At 41.2% G+C, this 22,071-nt stretch overlaps 1 protein-coding gene across 13 annotated transcripts in view; it reads right to left on the reverse strand.

Annotated features, from left to right (window-relative positions):
* Positions 1–1,349: 1,349 nt before the first annotated feature.
* Positions 1,350–22,071, reverse strand: part of BMPR1B (bone morphogenetic protein receptor type 1B) — a 418,825-nt gene continuing 398,103 nt past the window's right edge. For all 13 annotated transcript variants that reach the window (XM_086704546.1, XM_086704545.1, XM_086704542.1 and 10 more), the window contains 3 exons: positions 10,639–10,814; positions 7,078–7,208; positions 1,350–5,262 (listed from right to left, as the gene is read on the reverse strand). In XM_086704546.1, coding sequence (XP_086560672.1) covers positions 5,137–5,262; positions 7,078–7,208; positions 10,639–10,814 — 433 coding nt within the window. In that variant the 3' untranslated portion in view covers positions 1,350–5,136. The remainder of the gene's footprint in view (positions 5,263–7,077; positions 7,209–10,638; positions 10,815–22,071) is intronic.

Genomic DNA, 22,071 nt, shown 5'->3' on the forward strand with positions numbered 1-22,071 from the left:
GACCCAGTCTCCAACGGATCCCCTCAAAACTAAACTTTCTACCCTACCTGCCGAGATTCACAATCCAAGCAGAAATAACCCAATCCTTTCCCTCTCCCTTTGCAGAGGGCTTTCTCTGGTCCAAGGGGACGCCGTTTCTGGGGCAAAGGCAATAGCCTCCTTCTTCCATACCCCACGTGTCACGGCTGGGAGGAAAGATGGGGTCTTTGTCATTTGTGGCCCTTGCATGGAACCCACTGCTTTGTGCTTCAGCCTACCAGGCCCGACCGGCCTCTGTCCGGACTCACTGCCCTCACAGACCATCCCCCATTTTCCCGTGGCCCTGGAGAACTCGGCCTCACAGCCTTCCTTTCCTTAGACTGCTACCATCCTCAGGGGCCCCAGGATCCATGAAGACCTATCCAAAAGCCTTACTGTTGGGTTCTTCTTTTGGTACCGATAATCTTGTCCACTAGCAAAATCCCTGCACTCCTGTGATCACACCCTCCTGCCCGTCCTTAGCCTCACTGCTCTCTCTCTGAAGCGTCATGTGGACTGCAGCCCCTGTCACTGCTGGTACACCACCCCAACCCCGGAAGGGTTCTCTGTCCTTGGACCTAGTTTCCCTCCACCCGCCAGCCGCCTCCTCTTCAATCCCTTCTCTGGGCCACGTCAGCCATCTCCCTGGATGGTGGTGATCCGCGTTTTGCATGATCCATGACTGCATGTGCCCGAAAACCTTCAACCCTGAGTGAATGTTTGTTGCAGGCCCCAGGCCTACTTCGGGAGCTGACAGAAACCACGCAGGAAAGTGGCACCATGACTTTGTACCGCCAGCTAATATTCAGCAATGGCTGAGTGCTGACTTCATGCCGGATGCGTGGAGGGCTTCGTCTTCAGGACGGCGTCACACATTAGGTAATATTATTCTCAACTTCAAGGGACAGAAAAGGAGTCTCTGTGAGGTGCACACAGGTCTGTTGTCACACAACTGAGGGTATGAGAGGCTCCACACAGGCCGCCTGGCAATCCACAGCCCACCCTCTCGGCCGCTACGCCACACGGTCAGTCCCATGCGCGAACCGGGCCCTCGGCGCTGCCTGTAACCATCTGGCTGCAATTTTCCACGGCGCAATTTTAAACTCACTTGTCCCAAAGCCCTCACTTCCCTACCTTGACTCTCGCTCTCAACAGATGACTGTGCCTCCTAATTACAGAGAAAACAGAAGCCATCAGACCATTTATCTCGCTCTCCCGCCACCAAACACATAAGCTTACCTGCATCATTTTCTTCCACGGCTGCCTTCCCGCCTGTTACAATGTGACATTTTCAAAGATGGAAAAAAGGCACAACTATAAGATAACAGACATGTTCTTTCCAAGGGGATAAAGAATCCATTTTATTTCAGTGGGGGGGGGGGGGGAGGGGGGAATGTTAAAACAAAGCCATATACAATTTGTAACAAATACAATTGTTTGTTCCCTAGTCCTGAATAATTACAGTATATACAAATTCAATAAGGCACTGGTTCCCCAAAAGAACACAAATGAATCTTCTTTTGAAACAGACAACAAAACCCCTTATATATTGCCAACTTTTCTCCAAAAAATATGGCATTGTTCTTTGTTTTGTTTTACAAGAGGAATCATAATTGCTAAATTAAATCACTTCTGATGCCACTTCTTTCATTTCCACTGCTATGCGACCGAGTTTTCTAAAGAGATAGAACTGCAGAACTATTCAAGTTTAAAAAAAAAAATTGCTTTCAGTGCCTTCCCGCTCACAAACAAAGAACCAGAACAGACCAACGGCGTGAACCTCCGTAACGTCTAATGACTATGCATGACTCTAGGAACACGAAATTCTGTCGTTATTCAGTATTTCCTGTACCTGAGTACACAACAATCGAAATGTGTCAAGGAATTCCCTGGAAACAAAATCTTGGCATGTTTTCTAAGAAGCTTTATGTTTGAAGAATAAACAGAACAGTCACTAGTGGCCTGTGAGCGGTGCTGTCTGGCAAGGCCAAGCCCTGTCTCCTCATACACGACGTTCATAGCACTGTCACTTGTGACTTAACCAACTACATGCTTTCATAAATAAATATTATGTTTCATTTAGTACTTTATCATCCATAATATTTTACTCTCTAATCCACATAATGGAGTTGTGCCAGACTCCAAACTGAACATAATATTTATATATACATATATATTTATATAATATATACACACATACATAAACTATAAACCTGAACATCTTAGCATACGAAACTCACATTAGCTAGCAACTAATATTTTAGGATTCCCTCGGAGGGGAGGGAGTGATTAGAAGAAAATCTTAGTCTTTGAAATAGTCTTGAAAGGAAACAACTGACTACAGTAATTTTCAGGTTCCCACTTATTCTATTGAAAGACAAAACAAAAAAAAAAACAAAATTCACTTCTGAGCTACTAAAAATTTAAAAATCAAAAAGTATGATTTGGAAGTGAGTAGGTAGTCCCTTTAAGAACAATTTAGTATTCCCTAAATAAGGTGGGTTTGGGTAAGATACGAAGAAAAGTCTACTCATAAATAAATGCCTATCTCATTGAAAGACACTAACAACTAAATGGGTCTTTTTAAATATATCAAGAATAATTTTTAAATGTTCATAGTGAGTAAATCAGGTTGAGGATTAGAAAGCAAGCTATAGATTTTTCCAAAACAACTAAACAAATAATATAGAAGAAATTTGGATACTGTTTTAATTTCTTCCCATTCTTCATTGAAACCAAGTCCCCCCTACAAATCTAGTTTACTTTCAAATCATCACCTCCCCACAAAGTATTTTGATTGAAGTTACCTATGTATAAAAATTTACCAAAAATAACACACATTTTTATCTAAGAGGTAAGCCCAACCTCGCTTAAATTTAGGGAAAATCAAGAAACACAACTGCGTCCCCACTCAACGGGCATCAATGTTTGCTTATTTGTTTGTAGATTATCTAATTTAGAGGCACTGAAGTTTCTCTCCAAGGCTCAGATGATTATCACACTTCATTGTACGCGCACATTCCTTCCAAGCTATCACAGGGGATACAATGCGACCCAAGGGAAAGGAACCTTTGGGTTGCGATTCAGGTGATTTTAATCTCACTAAAAGCAGCCTTCTGATTACAATTCTATTTGGAAACGAGTGTTTTTAATCTGGGAGAAACAAACATTGTTCCTATTCAAGGGTTAAGAAAATCTTCGTTACACACAAAACGCGGCTCTAAAGCACTGGGAAGAGAATGCTGACTACAGAACACTCTTTCTCCTGATGTTCTCCCAAACTGTAAGCACAGCTCACAACCACTCTGTGCTCTAAGACGTTTTCAGGTTGAACAAGTCACCAGCTGCAGGCCTACTCCAGAAGTGAGGAGAATATTTTCTCATTTTTCATGCAGCTGTCACATTTTCAAACACCCTCCATCCTCAGGCACCAACTGGTGAAAATGTGTTATAAAACACTGCCCCCTGGAGTATTCTGGAAGGAACGTCGTGTTTAAAAAGACCAAGAAGTACTTCCCCAATTCTTCACTAAACACTGCAGAATCTCTAAGAAACAAAAGAAAACCACAGTAAGGACACCTAGACGGATACAGGCGAGAGGGGTGTGCACAATTTTAAGCTTTATGTTCCTGTTGCTGAGGAATATTGGCCCTGTCAATGATCTGACTCACGTTCCTCAAAAGTTCAAACCCCACAGAGCCGAGTAGGTGAGGAGATGCTTTGCACAAGTGCCACAGAGAAGAAAAATAAATAAATTAATTAACAAGTGAACTGAACGTCATGAAAATAAAATAAACTGAGTCAGCACTCGTAAGACGTGAAATTATCATTTAGGGTGAGTATGCTCGATCCATATCTATCTTAGAATAATAAATCACAGCAGCCATAATATTTTGTGCCCTCCACTTGCTCTCTTCTGCTGTCCCCTCTGGAGGTTATATTTCTACTTTTAAATTAAAATTTAGTTAAATTAATATGACATGCTTTCTCTCCTTCCCTTCACTCAGACACAAAAGAGACAGACAATAACAAAAAGAAACTGTCATTATCTATATACAAAATAAGACAGGCATACTTTCCCTTGTGCTTCTAAGGCGGGCTTTCCTGCACAGATAAGAGACAAGCCATTTGCACCCCCAAGCCTCATCTTCTACCTTACTGACATATTTTTCTTACAACACAGGAGCAAAATTAGCTCTATTTTAAAGAGGCTTGTTTATAACAAAACTGATGGCAATTTTATGTAATATCAATCCTTTCGTTTGAGAGATCAAAAACATGCATGGGTCAGTTCTCTGCACCTAAAAACAGCTCTGTTTGTGTTTAATGAAAAGGAAAGGATTTTACCGTGACAGAAACGCCTTAAAAGAATCAGAAACACAAAGTGGTTCTAAAGAAAAGCATCAACACTTACTACTTCTCACAGAGTCACATGAAACCTTCATTTGTTCCATATTGTCTGAAGCTACGAAGGGTCACCTGCAGGAACCCCCAAACGAGGTCCCAGACAGGTGGCATCTGTACCCAGGTGCATTCACATTGCTGTGGCGGCCCCTAAATTCAGGGCTGGCCAAAGTGGTCTGAGGAGGCAGAACCGGGGAGATTTTCAGAGGAGTTCCACTCTGTGTTCTCCAACTTCACAGACTGTCTCTTGGTTTGAAGAGTGCAACAAAATTATACTAATGGAAAAAGGTATTTTAAAACTTGCCTTCCGGCAGAATTTCTGGGAAGACCTTTTGTTGTTATTAAACTATAATAGTAAAAACCTTAAAACATCTACATGATTTGTTCTATTTTGGCAAAATTAAAGCATCTTTTGAAGAAAAAAAAAAAGGGCAATCCCAAAATACAGGGCTTTCTTAGAAAGCAACATGCGTCATATCTTGAACAAGTTACCCAAGCGGTTTCTCCCTCCTACAAACAGACACGGTAAGAACGTGTTTCTGGGAACTTCTCTTTGTCCAGGCTGCTCCCTGAGAGGTGAGGCTGAACCCACTGGGAAGCAGGATGGTGTTCAAGGCTTGTACTGTGGATGCTTCTGGAACATCTTTTGCTCTGCCCACAAACAGAAGAGTATCTACTGGCTTTCTCAAGAGGTGCTTGTTTTTTCCCCTCAAATCAGAGTTTAATGTCCTGGGACTCTGACATTTTGGCTAGTGTTTTCTTGACGCGCAGGGCGGTCAGTCGTGATGCAGGATTGTGAGCCCAGCATTCCATCATGAGCTTTCCCATCTGCCTCAGACACTGTGGGAAGGGAAAGGAAAGCTGGAGTAACACGAGACACAGGGATTATCCGCAAGGTGGCCACTTGATATCTGGCTTTTGGTCTGAGGCTTCAGAAGTTTGAATATACATTTTTCATTTTTTTAATGTTTACTTTTGAGAAAAAGAGAGAGAGAGCGAGAGCAAGGGGGCAGGGGCAGAGAGAGAGGGAGACACAGAATCCGAGGCAGGCTCCAGGTTCTGAACTGTCAGCACAGAGCCCAACTCGGGGCTTGAACCCACGAACCCTGAGATCATGACCTGAGCCAAATTCAGGTGCTTAACCAACTGAGCCACCCAGGCACCCTGTAAATATAGTTTCAAAAGATACTCCTAAAAGCATGTAGACAAAATTCCATAAAAAATTCTTTTTTCATACAAATTCTAAATGACTAAAACACATTTTCATGTATTCCTTATGACAGTAGCAAGCAGGTGGTTTTGCTGATTGTAGAAGAGTGTCTTTGAAGTCCGTATTAAACAAATACAAAAATACCCAGGGAGTCTGTGTTCCACTCCACACTCCTACATTGTTTATAACACTCGATGAGCTTAAATCTTTTATCTAATTCCATACTATTCAAACAAACATGGTTATTCCTAAATCACAGCTGTCTGCTACAATAAGAGCATCGCACTGTACCATTTAACAAGATTAATGACCTGTGCACAGCCTCGCTAAAACTTTCTCCTGTGTTCTCCTGTGCCACATCAATTATTGGTCTTCCTGTTGAAAAGCACAATTTCACTTCATTAGAAATCTTCAGTGAAGGGATTCTGAATAATACCAATGCCTGTAACCACCTTCAAAATAACAGAACTCCAGGATCTCATAAAGTTTTCTGCATAGCTCATTGGAAAACATCTGCATTATTTAGCATTTCAGTAACGAGACACAAAAACAATGAACCAAGGATTATTTTTAAATGCATTTAACATTGAAGAATTAGTTTATATACAGTGCTCTTTCCATTTGTTGGCATTGGCTTTGGTACATGTTTGGTGGGGTGGGTTTTGGGGGGTGTTGCTTTTTTTTCCCCCTGGGGATGCTTCAAACTCCTCTCTGAATGTTCCAGCCTGCCCGAGCACTCCAGGACTTGGTGAGTTTACAAGCTTGGAGCGTGGATGCAGAGGAAGCGGAGGAGGCGATGAGTCAGGAAATGCAAGGCCACCTAACTCGCTTCCTCCTTCTGAAGAGCTGCCTTCCAGACCTGCTCAGGTCTCATCACTCTGTCCTCAGAGCCAGGCTGAATATGGGTTTGTTCAGACTGCATCATATCATCGCCTGTTAACAAAGGTCCGTGGCACAGTTGGGCAGCTCAACTAAGTCAACTAGTATCCCTTCAGTGTAAAGAAAACTAGATTCTGCAGATGCCTATCTTTTCTCTCCTCAAGATGAGAGACTGTTGCAGGCTGGTTTGTCATGGAGAAAATCATGATGCTTTAAAGACACACACACACACACACACACACACACACACACACACACACAGAAAGAACATCCTTTATGTAAATGTCAGGACATCACAAACAAGTGAAATAATGTGTACCCACTGTGCAGGCTAAGTGTTAACCCACTCAATATAGTTTAGAAGTAGCAAAAGCAAATTGGAAAAAAGAAACAGATAATTTAACATACTACACTTAGCTCCACATAAATGACTGCAGTGAAGCACCATTACTGTCACCATCAAAACAAAGAAGGAGGATTCCTGTAGTGAATATACGGAATTTCAGCAAAAAGAGAAGAGTCTATTTAGAAGTTGGTCGTAGCCACCTGTTTACCTCAAGCCTTACCTCATCACTGCTCCACCGGTTGGGGAATGAGGGACGTAGCTTCTTGATGCACACGATCTCTCTCATGTCCTCGTAAGAGGGGTCACTGGGCACCAGATCGTGATAGGGAAGCTGGTATTCTTCCACTATACCTGAAAATATGAGTTGTTTTTGAACTATTATTATCGTCACTTTCTATGAGGTAGACATAAACGGCCAACATACAAACCGTTCTCAAAAAGTTCTGTCAGTACTAAAGACAAGCGTAGGCTGAAAAACTGCAAAATAAATCTTGAAAAACTACATGTGCCCCAATGACACTTAATCTAATTAAAAACATAAATAGAAAACCTAATGAAACATATTATTACAGGTTTTTTCTAATTTCCCAAAGCTAAGTAAAACAAGCATCTCAAATTTATTTCCAATTTCATAAAGGGTCTTGTGTGCCAAATTAAAAAAAGAATCTATATTAAATCTCAATGCAAACTTGGCAGGCACCTCCCAAACTCATACCGCATAATATGGGACTGTTTCTATTATTGCAATATGAGATTATGAATCTCATAATACATTTGGCAGTGTGTCCTACTCGAACAAAACGGGAGATTTACATTTTTCTGCTTAATCATAAGAATGCACTTTTCCGCACTTAAAATTCAAAAAATTATACACACCTAAAAATACCAGCCATGATTTTTTAGGTGCAAGAACTGTCTGATTTTTAATTATTTTCTCCTTTAAATTTTCTGTGTTTCACCCAACTTTCTCTAAGAAATGCATTACTTTGAGAAAAAAAGAGGTATTGCATAAAGGAGGGTTAAGATACAAATCTATGTCATCTTAGGAAAATGGCACTTAGCGTGAGAAATTCCGTTTCATTTTTCCTAGTATCTACTTTCTACCTTATTCCTTTTGTCCTTTAGAAAAGCAGGCTACTTATATCTTCTTTTCAGTCCTATCTGATTAACTCCTCACAATAATTACCAGCAGCCTCTGTCCTTAGAGGATGCTGCTCTGAACACTCTATGTGGAGCACCTTTCCTCCCCATCCTGAATCATCTATTACAGAAGCGTAATTGCTTTTATCTGAACAAGATGATACCGCCAGGTTGGCAGGTTATCCAGTGCATCATTAAATTCGCTGGGGTTTACTCTGACAAAAGCAGGAGTCTGTGTTAGGCCCTTTCTTGCAAACTCAAACCCATATATAAACCTAAAGGACGAGAAGGTTCAGCAGTTTCCTCAGACCATTCCAGCTCACTGTCTTGTTCCTCGCTGAGAGCACAGAGCATGACTGCGTGTGTCGTCTACATTAACAGTTCCTTCCATTGTGTTTCATCTCTATAGGAGATACTAAAAGCACAGGGTCTAAAGCATAGGGGATGCTCACACTTCATTTGAGTTCTTCCTCTTCTTCTAACTCTTAAGACAATGGCTCTGGCAACACCTTGAGGGCAAGGGCCACGTCTGTCTTATTCATCTCATATTTTCCTCAATGCCTAATGTTGGTGTCGTTATCAACATGGTGGTAAGCAAGTATACGTACCACAACAAACTCAGAGCCAACCACATAAAATTATGAATTAGTCAAAGTCTATCTTTGAACTATAGGCCCTCCTTCTTTCTCCTTATATGCAATTAAGTTATCAAAACTTCCATATTAGCTGCCATTTAATGGTGTCTGAAACCTCAAAAATTCTTTTTCTTCCCAGGTTTAGTAGACCTACATCCAGATGTATCTAGGTCACCCAATAGTCCCTAGACTAGAAAGACAAGACCAAAACTTCCACCATCTTCATAAAGGAAAGTGTTGGAGAACAGAGTTTTGTGTGTGTTTGCCTTTCTGGAAAGAGAAAACAAACTCACTTATTAGGAACCCACTAGATACCAGGCATGTAGCTAAGTATGCTGTATAACTTATTAAATTTTTATAAACATGTTTGTGAGGTAGCATTATTACCCACATTATCCAGATGAGAAAAGTTGGTTTTGAGGGATTCAGTACCTTGCCCAAGGCCATACAGTTGGTATGGGGCAGAGCTGAGACTGGAATGTCTCTGACAAACATATGCCAATCTCATAAAGAGAAAAGGCAACATTTTAGTACCTCTCAAATCTCCATAGGCAAAGACAGACCTAGTAAAGCAATTAATACCGTGCTGCTTTTATAAGGCTAACTTGTTTTTAAGCTGAGAATCATTTCTCCTGTGTTCCAGCTCACAGGCTTCCAAATACAGGTTTCCTGTGGACTTATTTGCTTTAGATGTTCAGGAAAACGTAATTAGAGAAGTAGTCTTGTAGTCTACTTACTGCTCCTTCAACTTCTACAAACCTGTCGTAAGTGTAAGCATAGTATTCAAAAATAGGCTCATCTACTCTTTATACATCATGAACCAAGGCACAGTTAGTTAACTTCTATTTTGGTTTGCTCTTTTCTTCGTCGTATATAATGGGAGATTTATTCACTATCTCGTTAGGAAACATTTCCTATGTCAACTTTCCTTTTTGCAGTTCTCTCACTTTAGAGGGAACGTGTTCTATTTTAAATTAAGCTTCTAATAGGCTCGGAATTCCCAGAGTGATGAGAAGGCATTGCATCGTGATCTTTCTACCAAAATCTAAATGCCTGTTGATTAACTGTTTCTCCTCTATATTTAAATATGAATCCAAATATAAGTTAAGCCCCTACCAACCAAAATGAAAATTTTAAATAAGAGCTAACATGTATTGAAAGCTATTGATGTACCAGGAAGTTTTAATTCTCTTTAATTCACCTCCTTCTTAAGAAGAGAGAACTGGAATCAAGCTGAGTAACTTGTCAAAGGTTCACAGATAGTAAACAGCAGGTTTGAGAATGAACCCCAGCCCCAGTGAAGTGTTCTCCACACTTTCAGAAGCATGGGCAAACTCAGGGTTTCACAAAAGTGAGTTTAAATTGGCCGTGATGAGCAGCAGCACGGTCTCTTACCAAGCACAGCCATGAGAGTAACCATAAACAGGGTACTTGATAATGAAGAGCCTAAGATTCAGCTTCTCACCTAAAAAGTGTTGGAATCTATTTAAAGACAGATGATGCAGCAGTAAGCGAGATACTACACCCAATAATAATGCCTCTGAATATTTAGTAATGTCTTGCATTGTCTTACTAGGGAATCCTTGTTTGTAGGAAACTTATCATGACCAGTAGTAATACTCTTATGCTTTCATTTCCTTTTGATAAAAACTGATGTTTTCAAACTGCTTTATGAAGAAAAACTATAGAAAGTCAAGTGTGGGGGGGAGGTTAAGAATGGGTGTCCCACCCCACATTTCTGTCTGTACCTTACTTAACCTGCGTAGAGGAAGCCACAAGGAATGGGGTATTGGAGTTGGGGATGGGGCCCAGCAGGTTGGTGACAAGAAGCTGGAAGGAGGCAGTCCAAGATGATTCTAAGACGTCAGATATCACTTACTGGGGGGACTGTGACTGTATCAACCGAAACAAGGTGGAAAATAAAAGGCAATCGTGGACAATATGCTAACTCCGATCTCTGATCAGAAAGGATTTGTAGTAGATCCAACAGCATCACTGTTACTTACCTCCTGATACACATCTCCTAGCAACCTCCCAGAGGATGAGTCCAAAACTGTACATGTCGGCCATAATGTAAGACTGAAAGTGATTTCTATTTAAGCTCTCGTCCAACACTTCTGGGGGCATATAGCGTTTGGTGCCAACTCGGGTGTTGGGTGGTATGTCAACTTCATTGGTATCACTGAGGAAAAAGGAAAGCAAAGCCCTATCAGCACTGAGCAGGACCAACAAATGACAAGTTGAAGGGATTCCTGAACAGGGTTTTAGCGAAAGGTGGGAAGGGATAGCCTTTCACAGAATAACGTTTCCCTGAAGCATATGTTTTGCCAGGAGTTGTATTATATATTCACACGTAAAAACCCAACGAAGATGGCAGAGTGAAGCTACGACATACAAGGTTGCATTGCCACTGGATCAAATATACACTCGGAATAACTGCTATATATCTATTAAAAATGCCTAAAAATATCTTCTTCCCCTTCATATTTTAATAGTTTTGCTCTGAAAATTGGCATGAGCACATGCCAAGGTGGTTCGTTTGAGACAGTATTTTTAAAACCAAGTGTTGCGAGGTTTTTAGAGGTGCAAACAAGTTAAAAAATGAGGGAGGAAGAGAACCAACAAAGACCTGAAAATGTTTTACTCTGATAAGCAGGATCTACAACATGTACTTCTTAATAAAAGGAGGAAAGGAATAACTGAACATAGTATCAGTAGGTGAATGAAAATTTCAGGACGCGATCCATTCATCCTGATGTCCCATAGACTGGGAGAAAATTCACGATGGGTGGACACCAATCTGTAGAATGGCACTTGGGAACCACTGCCTCAGTGCTGCGAGCTGCAGCCGGAGTTCTGAATGGAGATGTGTAAAGTCAAACTACCATTGCTCGATAGGCTGACAACTAACCAAGACGAGGTGTGTAAAATCGCGACCAGCACAGTCCGAAGCATGTATCAGAGGTTAACTAGTATTTTCTCAGCAGACACTAGTGGAGCTAGGAAGAGCAATAAACCCCAGTTTTGGTGAAGAAACTATTAAACAGAAAAGACACAAAAAGTCATTGTTAAAACTGCCGTTTGCGGGGGATCGTGGCTAAACCCGGCTATCTCCTAATTCCTAGGGAACATGTGCTCCTTTTCATCACACTCCACTGACTCTCTAGCAGCTACGTGTTATTTCTCCTCCACGAGGAAGTTACACAGAGCAAATATCACATTTATCAGGCTGGGTCACAGGCAATAACGCCAAACTTGCCCAAACACTACTGGCTTTCAGAAAAGAACCTGTGGCTTTGATCTCCCTGCCTCCATCTTTATTGTCTACAACAGAAACTATGCAGTGTCACTTGGGAAAATTTAAAGGGTGGCAGATGTCTCTCTGCAGATCTCCAAACTGTTAACATTTACTAAAACGCATAAAGCTTCATCCTTAGAACCATTTTAAATTCATTTCCAGCTACAAGCCTTAATATAAAGCTATTGCAACAGATGGGCCACCAGTATTCTCATTAGGCCCCTCAGGATCTTCTAGGAGCTACTGCTCTGAGAAAGCCTGTTTGTTTTTAAAATAAAAGTTAAAGTGTAAATTTTTAAAAATGAAAATAAATAAATTTACATATACATGCATATATATATATATATATGTATGTTATATAATATATATTAGTCTGTAATGTAGACTTGGAAGAAAGTGAGCCAAGAAGCAGCTTAATGATAAAATGAAAAATATCAGATTTCAAAGATGCCACAAAAATTCCACTTTTAATTATACTGACATCTCTTCTGTGAGCACGTAGTAGGTACTTCATTAATGTGTTCTAATTTATGATTTTGAATCATTAGAGGAAGACAGTGGTGGGCCTGGGTAGAGAATTCTGGTTTCTATACAAAGAAACAAACATGGGGGTTGGCAGATGGAAAGAAACTGGTAAAGGGCCTAAATTATATTCCAGAACATGGACTGGGGGACGAAATCAAGACCAGTCTTATCATGGGCCCCCCACAAGAGTGTATCTGGGCCAAAGATATACTGTGACCACACTTGATAAAGATTTTAGGCAACTCCTTCCCATTCTTACTCTTAGCTTCTTGTGCTTTATTTGGATTTGCTAGGTCAGGAAGGGCTAACAGAATGTCTGACATGGAGACAATCTATTGTAAACTGAAAGGTAATAGTCACTTGATGACAGAATTAAGACTTCTGATAGGTAGACTACACAGAGTTCATCTCTACGCTCTCATTCCCTCAAACACTGAACAAACTTACAATAAAGGATTTGGTTGGTCCGTCAGATTCCCAAAAAATGTGCAGGCTTGGCACGACTGTCCCCTCTCTTCTTTCCTTTCCCCACCCTTCGTGTTTCCCTAGTAGTATGTGAATAGATGCCCCGCTCAGAATATCTGAATAAGTATCTGTCTTCCAACCTAAAATGTAAACTCCTTGAGCCCTAAATATCTACCATAATCATTTCATAGCCCTAAAGAGAATTGTCCTGATCCCTCTCCATTCACAATGGGCTGTGCACATGGTTGGTAAATAATACACTTTAACTGAAAGAAAGAAAAGGCCAGTCTACGGTAAACTTTGCTATAGATACTTTAAAGAGAAATATAAAAAAAATCTCTGTGGCACCTGGGTGGCTCAGTTGGTTGAGCGTCCGACTTCAGCTCAGGTCATGATCTCACGGACCGTGAGTTCAAGCCCGCATTGAGCTCTGTTCTGACAGCTCGGAGCCTGGAGCCTGCTTCACATTGTGGGTCTTCCTCTCTCTCTCTCTCTGCCCTCCCCTGCTCATGCTCTCTCTCTCTCTTTCTCTCAAAAATAAACATTAAAAATATAAAAAAAAAATCTCTGTTGTATATAGACCATAAAATGAGACATTACCAATATCTAAGAGGTTAAATAAAATTTTGTTAAGCAAAGTAACGTTGTAAAAGATTACTGTTAACCTAATGGCAAATGCCTTCAGCACTACACTTAAATGACAAACACGCCAATTATAAGTACTTCATATCGGGGCGCCTGGGTGGCGCAGTCGCTTAAGCGTCCGACTTCAGCCAGGTCACGATCTCGCGGTCCGGGAGTTCGAGCCCCGCGTCAGGCTCTGGGCTGATGGCTCAGAGCCTGGAGCCTGTTTCCGATTCTGTGTCTCCCTCTCTCTCTGCCCCTCCCCCGTTCATGCTCTGTCTCTCTCTGTCCCCCAAAAAATAAACGTTGAAAAAAAAATAAAAAAAAAATAAGTACTTCATATCAAACATCATAAAGGGGCAGACCCTGCAAGACATATATAGCTCCAGCCCCTCTTCGCTCAGGAGTGTTTCTATATTGGAAAGTAATTAAACTGCAGCTCTCTCTCAGGTTTTCAGTAACGTTATCTTAGCTGCTCCCAAATTAGGGAAGAGAAAAAGTAAGTTTGTTCATCTTCAAGACCAAAAATAGAAGCCAGGGATATTGACACTGGGGGACCGAGAATAAAGGAAGAAAAAGAGGCCGTAAGTAGAGATCAATGGTGCAGAGCATGTAAGAATAGGGGATAAAGTAACTGAAGGAAGGGGTCAAGGAGGAAGAAGGAAACAGGAAAGGTCAGGGCGCCTTCAGCTTTCCCTGGCTTCCTTTTCCATGAAGGGGCAGTTCATGAGAAAAGACAGATACTGTACAAGGAGGGCAGAGTCGGAGAAACGAACTCTAAATGCACAAAAGAATCCTCTGTGCTGCAGCGGCCACATGTACATGTGGTCAAATCATAAAATCACTCAGAGCAAAGATAAATACCAACTTCAGGATACTAGCTACTTCCGGGTCGGGTAAAGGGGAATAAAATAGGGAGCAGAATGCAAAGGGCTATCTTCAACATTGCATTAAAAAAAAAAAAAAAAAAAGACCAGATAAAAATAAGGCAACTTGTTAACTTTGTTAACATTATAACAATTGTTACATGAGTGCCTTATTATTTTTTATACTTTTCTGTATATATAAATATATTTTAATTAAATATATTATAAAGGAAAAGAATTCAGCAGGGTAAGGAACAAGAAAAACATACCTTTCAAGGATTAAGGGATAGGTTGGAAACATAAGGCTCTGAAGAGCAAAAGTGGACCCAAGTAGAGAAGATGAGTTTCTACCAGGAAAAACCAAAAATATTCCATCAAAAACATGGGTGCCACGTTCACTGTAGAGGAAAACATGATCTCTCCTGCCTTCCAATGGAGAAGAGTTAGAAATATTTGCACAAAGGGCTCATAACTGAAAAATTGGGTTTAGAGAACTACAGGGGTAGATATTTTTACTTACACTTTAATAATTAATCCTTCTACTAGATCCAACATTGACTTTCATCCCTGTTAATGTACCAGTGTGATACAGGCTTAAGTAGAATGTGAAAAAACATAAAAATATAATTTGAATGAGGCACCTGGGTGGCTCAGTGGGTTAAGCATCCTACTCTTGATTTTGGCTCAGGTCATGATCTTACAGTTCATGGGATCGAGCCCCACATCAGGCTCTGCACTGACAGCTCAGAGCCTGTTTGGGATTCTTTCTTTCTCTCCCTCTCGCTCAGCCCCTCCCCCACTTACGTGTGCACACGCTGTCTCTCTCCTTCTCTCTCTCTCAAAATAAATAAACTTAAAAAAATATATCTAAATATATATATATATTTATTTAATATATATAAATATATATATTTATATCTTTTTTGAACAAAATAAATTAAGGGTTGTCAGGCAACTTCCTCTCCAGGAAAAAAAATTGTTTTAGAATCTTACATTACTGGGTATTTTACTTTATGAACTTTAGGGACAGTGGGCTGGGACAGGATTAAATAAAAACACCTAAAATTTTCTGAATAAAAAATAAACAGTAATTTGGGAGGTTGGGGGTAAAGAGGCAAGTCAATTAGGGAGAAAAAGGGTTCTCTCCTCTGACCTAGAGTCATGACAAGATGTTAAGCTTCTGTAGGAAACAAAGATCAGGAAAATGTTCTGGTGGCATGAATTTCATGACTAAATTTTACACAGTGCCCTACAACGTATCTCAGCAAAGCTCTCTTCAACCTTGAGTTGATGGTGTTTGGCAAAGAAAAGAATCAGCTACTATACTATGTGGAGGTATAGCAAACATATATATAGAACATATATCAAAGATATAAGGCTGATAGGACAGAGAGGAAAACAGTTCCTTAGGGTCCCCAGATGCGCTGTGAATGAAACCGAGTTCCCTACTGTATTAAGTAGGATTAGGGCTGATGAAGTGTAATTTTATTTGATTCTCAAAATGTAGGATGCCCTCAGCTAGGACTACATAAAGAGGCATGAAAACAAACTTCCTATTTCTGACCAAAATCATTTGGATGACAGTGGTAGGATAAAGAAAGTGGCAGCATGGTGGTATAAGAGGTCTACAGAGGAGACCAAACCTTCCAGCATTCGTACACTCTCGGTGGCTCCTTCTCATCCAACGGGGATACAAAGTGATCGAGGGTCCTCAAGGCAACTGCTTTAGGCAGGGAGAGGGCAGCATGGCACACTGACAGTGTGAGACAATGGCAGCCAGAGAAGGGAAGAGAAGGCAATGAAAGGATACAATACTAAGATTTTCCTCTTCTCAAGGTGACAAGGAGGACTGATGAAGTAGGCACATGGCAGAAGCAATAGGACCTGCTGGGAGACAGATTTCATTACTGACATGGTTTAGAACCTTGGGCGCACGGTGACGATTTTAATCGGTTTTATTGTCTATGGACAGTGCCGCTCCCTACTGCGTATGTGGCCCCCTGGGTCTGGCCCTGGTACCCAGAGTGGCACGTGCGCACTGCAGTTCTTAAAGTAACCAGCAGAGGGAACCGTGGAGCTTCTGTGAATGCAGAGAGGCTCAAAGTGGAGCCTCCAGCAAGGAGTCAGAGAGAGCTGGAGGATGAGCCTGGGCAAAGCATGGGACTGGGGAATAGGGCACGACTTACACTGTCAGCCATGATGCACCAGAGGAAGGGCAGGCAAAAGATTTTTATTTTGGTGGCAGAGTATAATAAAGCAGATTTTTTAAAACACAGTCTTCGCCTTAACCTTGTTCTGGGTTAACTATTTTTCGGGTTCATTAAACCTCCCAATTATAAACACATAGCAGGAATTCTTGCAAGACGTGTTGGGTAAAGGAAAAAGCCACAGGTTTGGCACAGTGCACATTCCCCCTGTACCATCGGCTGAAGGGAGAGGTGCACGAAAGACATGAAGATCCCACTGTGGCCATGAGAAACCAGCTTGGGGAGTCAAGATGTTAGCTCCAATCAGGTGGCTGTGGCTCATGAAGCCTTTGGTCACACGCAGGCGGTCTTCTGCTGGGTGTTGCTGGTGTCTAAAACAGAGAGATGAAAGAAGGAGAGAGGGAGAAGGGAGATAAAAAGGTAATAGAGAAGGAAGAGAAGCAAACATCGCATACCTTTAATAATCTAAAAAGGGGGTTAAAAAATAAGAATTCAGTGATCAAAAAAGAATGAAATCTTGCCATTTGCAAAACATGGATGGAACTAGAGTGTATTATGCTAAGTGAAATAAGTCAGCCAGAGAAAGATAAATACCGTAGGACTTCACTCATATGTGGAATTCAGGAAACAAAACAGATGAACAAAAGGGAAGGGAAGCAAAAATAAGATAAAAACAGAGAGGGAGGCAAACCATAAGATACTCTTAAATACAGAGAACAAACTGAGGGTTGCTGGGGGGCGGTGGGGGAAGATGGGCTTGATGGGTGATGGGCATGAAGGAGGGCACTTGTGGGGATGAGCACTGCATGTTGCATGTAAGTGATGAATCCCTAAGGCTACTCCTGAAACCATTATTGTACTATATGTTAACTAACTTGGATCTGAATTCAAAAGAAAAAAGAAAAAGAAACTACTCCGAAACAATAAATAAACAAGAAGAACTGAACTTCCAAGAACAATGAAAGAAGGGCAGGAGGCATAAGACATATAAGGGAAGCCAATGGTTTGCTTGAGGCTTGCAAATGACATCTGAAATTAACCACACGGGAAACATAGTAGAGCCTCCAGAACCTCCTGGTAGGAAGACAGAAGCAGCCTCCCAACGCATGAAAGACCCTCCTGAGCCTTCAGAGGAAGGGGCTGTGCACATCCCTGGGTGTTTCCTACAGCATCTGGTAGGTAACAGTGGTGCTGGCCGGCCACGCTGAACTCTGCCCAGTCAGATGCTAACCAATGAGGAGAGTTTTCTGCTGCACTTTCAAAAAGACTCAATGCTTCTACAATTAAATCCTGAGACATCTCAGGATTTCTGAGCAACAGAACTTTCAAGCTAAAAACCCTTCAAAAAGAGGGTGGACATGGCTGCAAAACCCTGACAGAGAGCGGGGATTCTGCCACTAATCAGCGGAGTTCTTGGACTCCGGCGAGTCATTTAGGCATGCCACTTTTTAAATATACCACTAAGTACACAAACCAGAGGCAGGTTAGTGCTAATGGCATCAGAAGGACGCAGAGGAAATGCAGTGACTCCTGGGCTGGGTCACTCCACCTCCTTTGCATTTGGACAAGTTGACAATTATCAGTTGGGAGATCCGCGTTACAGACCAATCTCCATTGTAGTTTTTCTATTTAAAATTTAATAGGGGCGCCTGGGTGGCACAGTCAGTTAAGCGTCCGACTTCAGCCAGGTCACGATCTCACGGTCCGTGAGTTCGAGCCCCGCGTCAGGCTCTGGGCTGATGGCTTGGAGCCTGGAGCCTGTTTCCGATTCTGTGTCTCCCTCTCTCTCTGCCCCTCCCCCGTTCATGCTCTGTCTCTCTCTGTCCCAAAAATAAATAAACGTTGAAAAAAAAAATTAAAATTTAATAGCAGAGAAGTTCTAAACCAGGATTTTTTCCCCCTAAGAAAATATATTATTCTGACACTGAAGGACCAGTGGGGTTGCTTGATCCTCCAAAGTAAAAAGTGAAAAGATTGGTAAGTTCCTTTAAGGGATTTCACATGTCATTGTTTTGTCCTCCCAAGAGAGATTTGGGGTTACGATGATGTCTGCTTCAGCATCACCTGGATTAAGTCTCTATTGGGCAAGAAATACATCAGCACTTACGTCATTTTCAAGAGAGTGCATGAAAAAAAAATGAAGACAGCCTAAAAAAAAAATTATACGAGCAGGAAATCTCTGAAGCAGAGTCCACTCTCTCTGTGGCTCTCAACTTCCCTGGGAACCTCCCAGAAATTACTTAAAAGCCTGAGAGAACACTTACCATGTAGAGACCATGGTAAAGATTAAATTCTCACAGGAAGTTCACTTATGAAGTCTGAGAATTCCACACTGGGTTACCTTTGACCCCACTTGTAATAAGATCTTTAACGATCTCTTTGTGTGCACGTGCCCCCAAAATAGGAAAATCAGGAAAAGAGCAGAAACCAAAGAAATATATAAAGCAAGGTTTAAAAGTAAAGCTCAAAAATTGAGAAGAGCAAAGTTCCTTTGAAACACAGAAAATAAAATGTGAAAAGGACCTCTGAAACTATCAAATGCAGCCTCCATTTAATGGAAGGAAACAGAGGTCCAGAAAAGTAAATGGTCCCACAATTGCTCTAGCCATGAGATTTGTGCCTCCAACAGCCACGGTTTCACAGCTGAGCCAGTGTCCTCAAGCCTTCCTCTCTTGATGAACAAGTCAATATATGCCAAACAGAGCTCTGAATTATCCCCTTAAAGCACTCCCCTCTGCTTCCTGGAATCAGGGTTCACATGAAATTTGAAAGATCATTTAGTTCATTCTCCTTATATTAGCAGAGCTGAGTTTCAGAAATATAACACTCGCTTTTCTTGCCTATTTTAAGATCTGCAGAGAAGAAAAGTCCTCAATTACTCTGATATTGCCAAGATGTATTGCTTCAAAACAATGTTGGAATACCTATAACGAGTAATTCACTATGTCATGTCAAATGGGAAATACATTAATTAATCTGGCACGGATCCTGCTCTCAAGATGCCCAGTGACAAGTAGGCAAGATGAGGCAGGTACTAACATACTTATACTATCAGGCAGACAAGGGCTGGGAAATTACTAGGGAGTAGAGAAGATGATGTCATTATTCCTAGCTAGAGGATGGGTAAAGTGACTTAAAGGCAGCTCTGAGACCGGATTAAGGTACACGAAGAAGCAGGGGCATTTCAGACTGGAAACTACGCAAGGCACTGTAAACGTGCAGTACATATGGAGAAAACAAATACATCAGTTTTGCAAAAGCACACATACAAACTGGAGGGTTTGTAGGACGTAAAACAAGGAAGGTAGGGGCACCTGGGTGGCTCATTGGGTTGAGCATCCGACTTTGGCTCAGGTTATGATCTCATGGTTCATGAGTTCAAGACCCACATCAGGCTCCATACTGATAGCCCAGAGCCCATTTCAGATCCTCTACCCCCCTCTCCCTCTGCCCCTCCCCCATTCTATTTCTCTCTCTCTCTCTCAAAAATAACTAAACATTAAAAAAAAAAGAAAACCACTAACCAGGAAAGTAGATTTAATCCAGAGTGTGTAGGACCTCTGGAGCTAAGAACAGATGCTTTTTTTCTTCAACCTGTAGTTCACGAGGTATTGTGCACCTGTCCATTAATACAAAATTTGGGAGCAACACCTGTGTAATGGGCACCAAGGAAAGGCAGTAGGGATGTAAATTTGAGAAAAAAAAACATGGTATCTACCTTCATGGAGCTTAGTCTTCATTGGGAATAACAGACAAGTAGTCCATGAGTATTGCACACAAGTATGAGAAATGTCATGACAGCATGCACAGGGTCACACAGGAGGGCAGAAGACTAACTAAAAGTCAGACTTAAGGGAATAATAAGAGGTGTCCCAAAGAAATAAACTGCAAAGATAAGTTGCAGTTATGCAAACAGAAGAGGAGATGCTGGACACTCAGGTAGAGATAAAAACATGTTAAAGACACCTGAAGGTGTGAGAAAGAATGAAGCATTCAGAATATAAACTACAGTTGAACCCAAAGCTATGGGAAACCATGAAATTATTATGCTGTCCAAAATTATGTTTCAAGAAAATAAATCTGGCAGCAGCATGTAGGGAAAAAAAATGGAAAGTAGGAAAGACAAAGACTACAAAAACTACAAAGTGATTCACTCCAGAATCTAGAAAAATGGTTCAGGACCCAAACGGGGTTCAGTCCTAGTGGGAATATCATGGAGAGAGAATCCATTCAACTGAGCAAACCAAAAATTGAAGGAACAAAGGAAATGTCAGACACCACACATTTTAGAATGGATCAACCACAACTGAGAACTAGAAAGGAAAGCAGGTATCAGCAGGAAATCTAGCAGTGGGGAAATATGTAAGAGACAGACCAAGAACAGAACCCACAGACAAAGAAAATGAACGTGGAATAAAGGCACATCAAGAAAATAGCAGGAAGAAAGGTTTGCACACTGTGGACAGTGGAATGACAATAAGAAAGGCTTCTGGTGACAAAGATCAATGGTACCCCTTAAAACAGGAGCTCAGGAGAGAAGGGAGAAGACACAAAATCACACAAGACATTGTGAATTACTGGATTCTGCAAGCAGATTACTCTATGGAACTCAAGAAATTTAACAGGGGAGGACCGAAGAGAGGCCGGTAATTTGAGAAGCACCATAGGATTGATTGATTGATTGATTGATTGATTGATTTGGTAGAGGAGACTTAAAAAAGGCTGTAGATTAGAAAAAAAGAATTCAGAAGAGAGAAGGGATTTTTTTCATGTTGTCAGGAGGTTCTTAATTTCCTCCTGCTTTTATTTTAAAGGTGAGAACTTCAATACCATCTTCTAAATGGTGGAGACCTTCCTGTATTGAGGGCCTATTATTAAGTCACACCTCAGTCTTTATAAAAATACCAATCCATTAGTCTTTTCTCATGAGTTTTATTGTCCAAACATTTCATCATCTCCATGGCTTTTCCACTGTGCCCTTCTCCATATTCTATCAAGTCTTCTTTGGGGGAAAAAAAATCCATGAGACGATCCAACGAATTAATAAAGGCTAAGCCTAGATTGAGTTTTTAAAAGGGTAGTTAGTTCTATGATGACCCCTCTATGCCAGCAGTTTGCAAACTCACTCTGTTTTGTATTCAAAGCAAAGGAATCAGTTCTTCTAACTAAATCATCTGCAAGATAAAAGGGGCTGCACTGATTAGGGGCAAAATAGAGCCCCACTTACTGGGTACTCTTCCTCCCCACTCTGTACAAGCTGCTGCTGTCACTCCAAGGAGCCCCAGCGGTCTGAAACCACTGTGTTATGACACATGTTGGTTTATGTGTTATTCACTTTAAGTCACGGTACAGTAGTGCTGCACGCTGACCGTGCTTTGTTAGTTTCTAACATTTCTCATGGAATAGCTATGCAAACAATCTTTCTTCCATAAGAGAAAAAAAAAAAAACATGGC

This window comes from Puma concolor, chromosome B1 (assembly GCF_028749965.1).
Source record: "Puma concolor isolate L17-30 chromosome B1, mPumCon1.1.hap2, whole genome shotgun sequence".
NCBI lineage: Eukaryota > Metazoa > Chordata > Mammalia > Carnivora > Felidae > Puma > Puma concolor.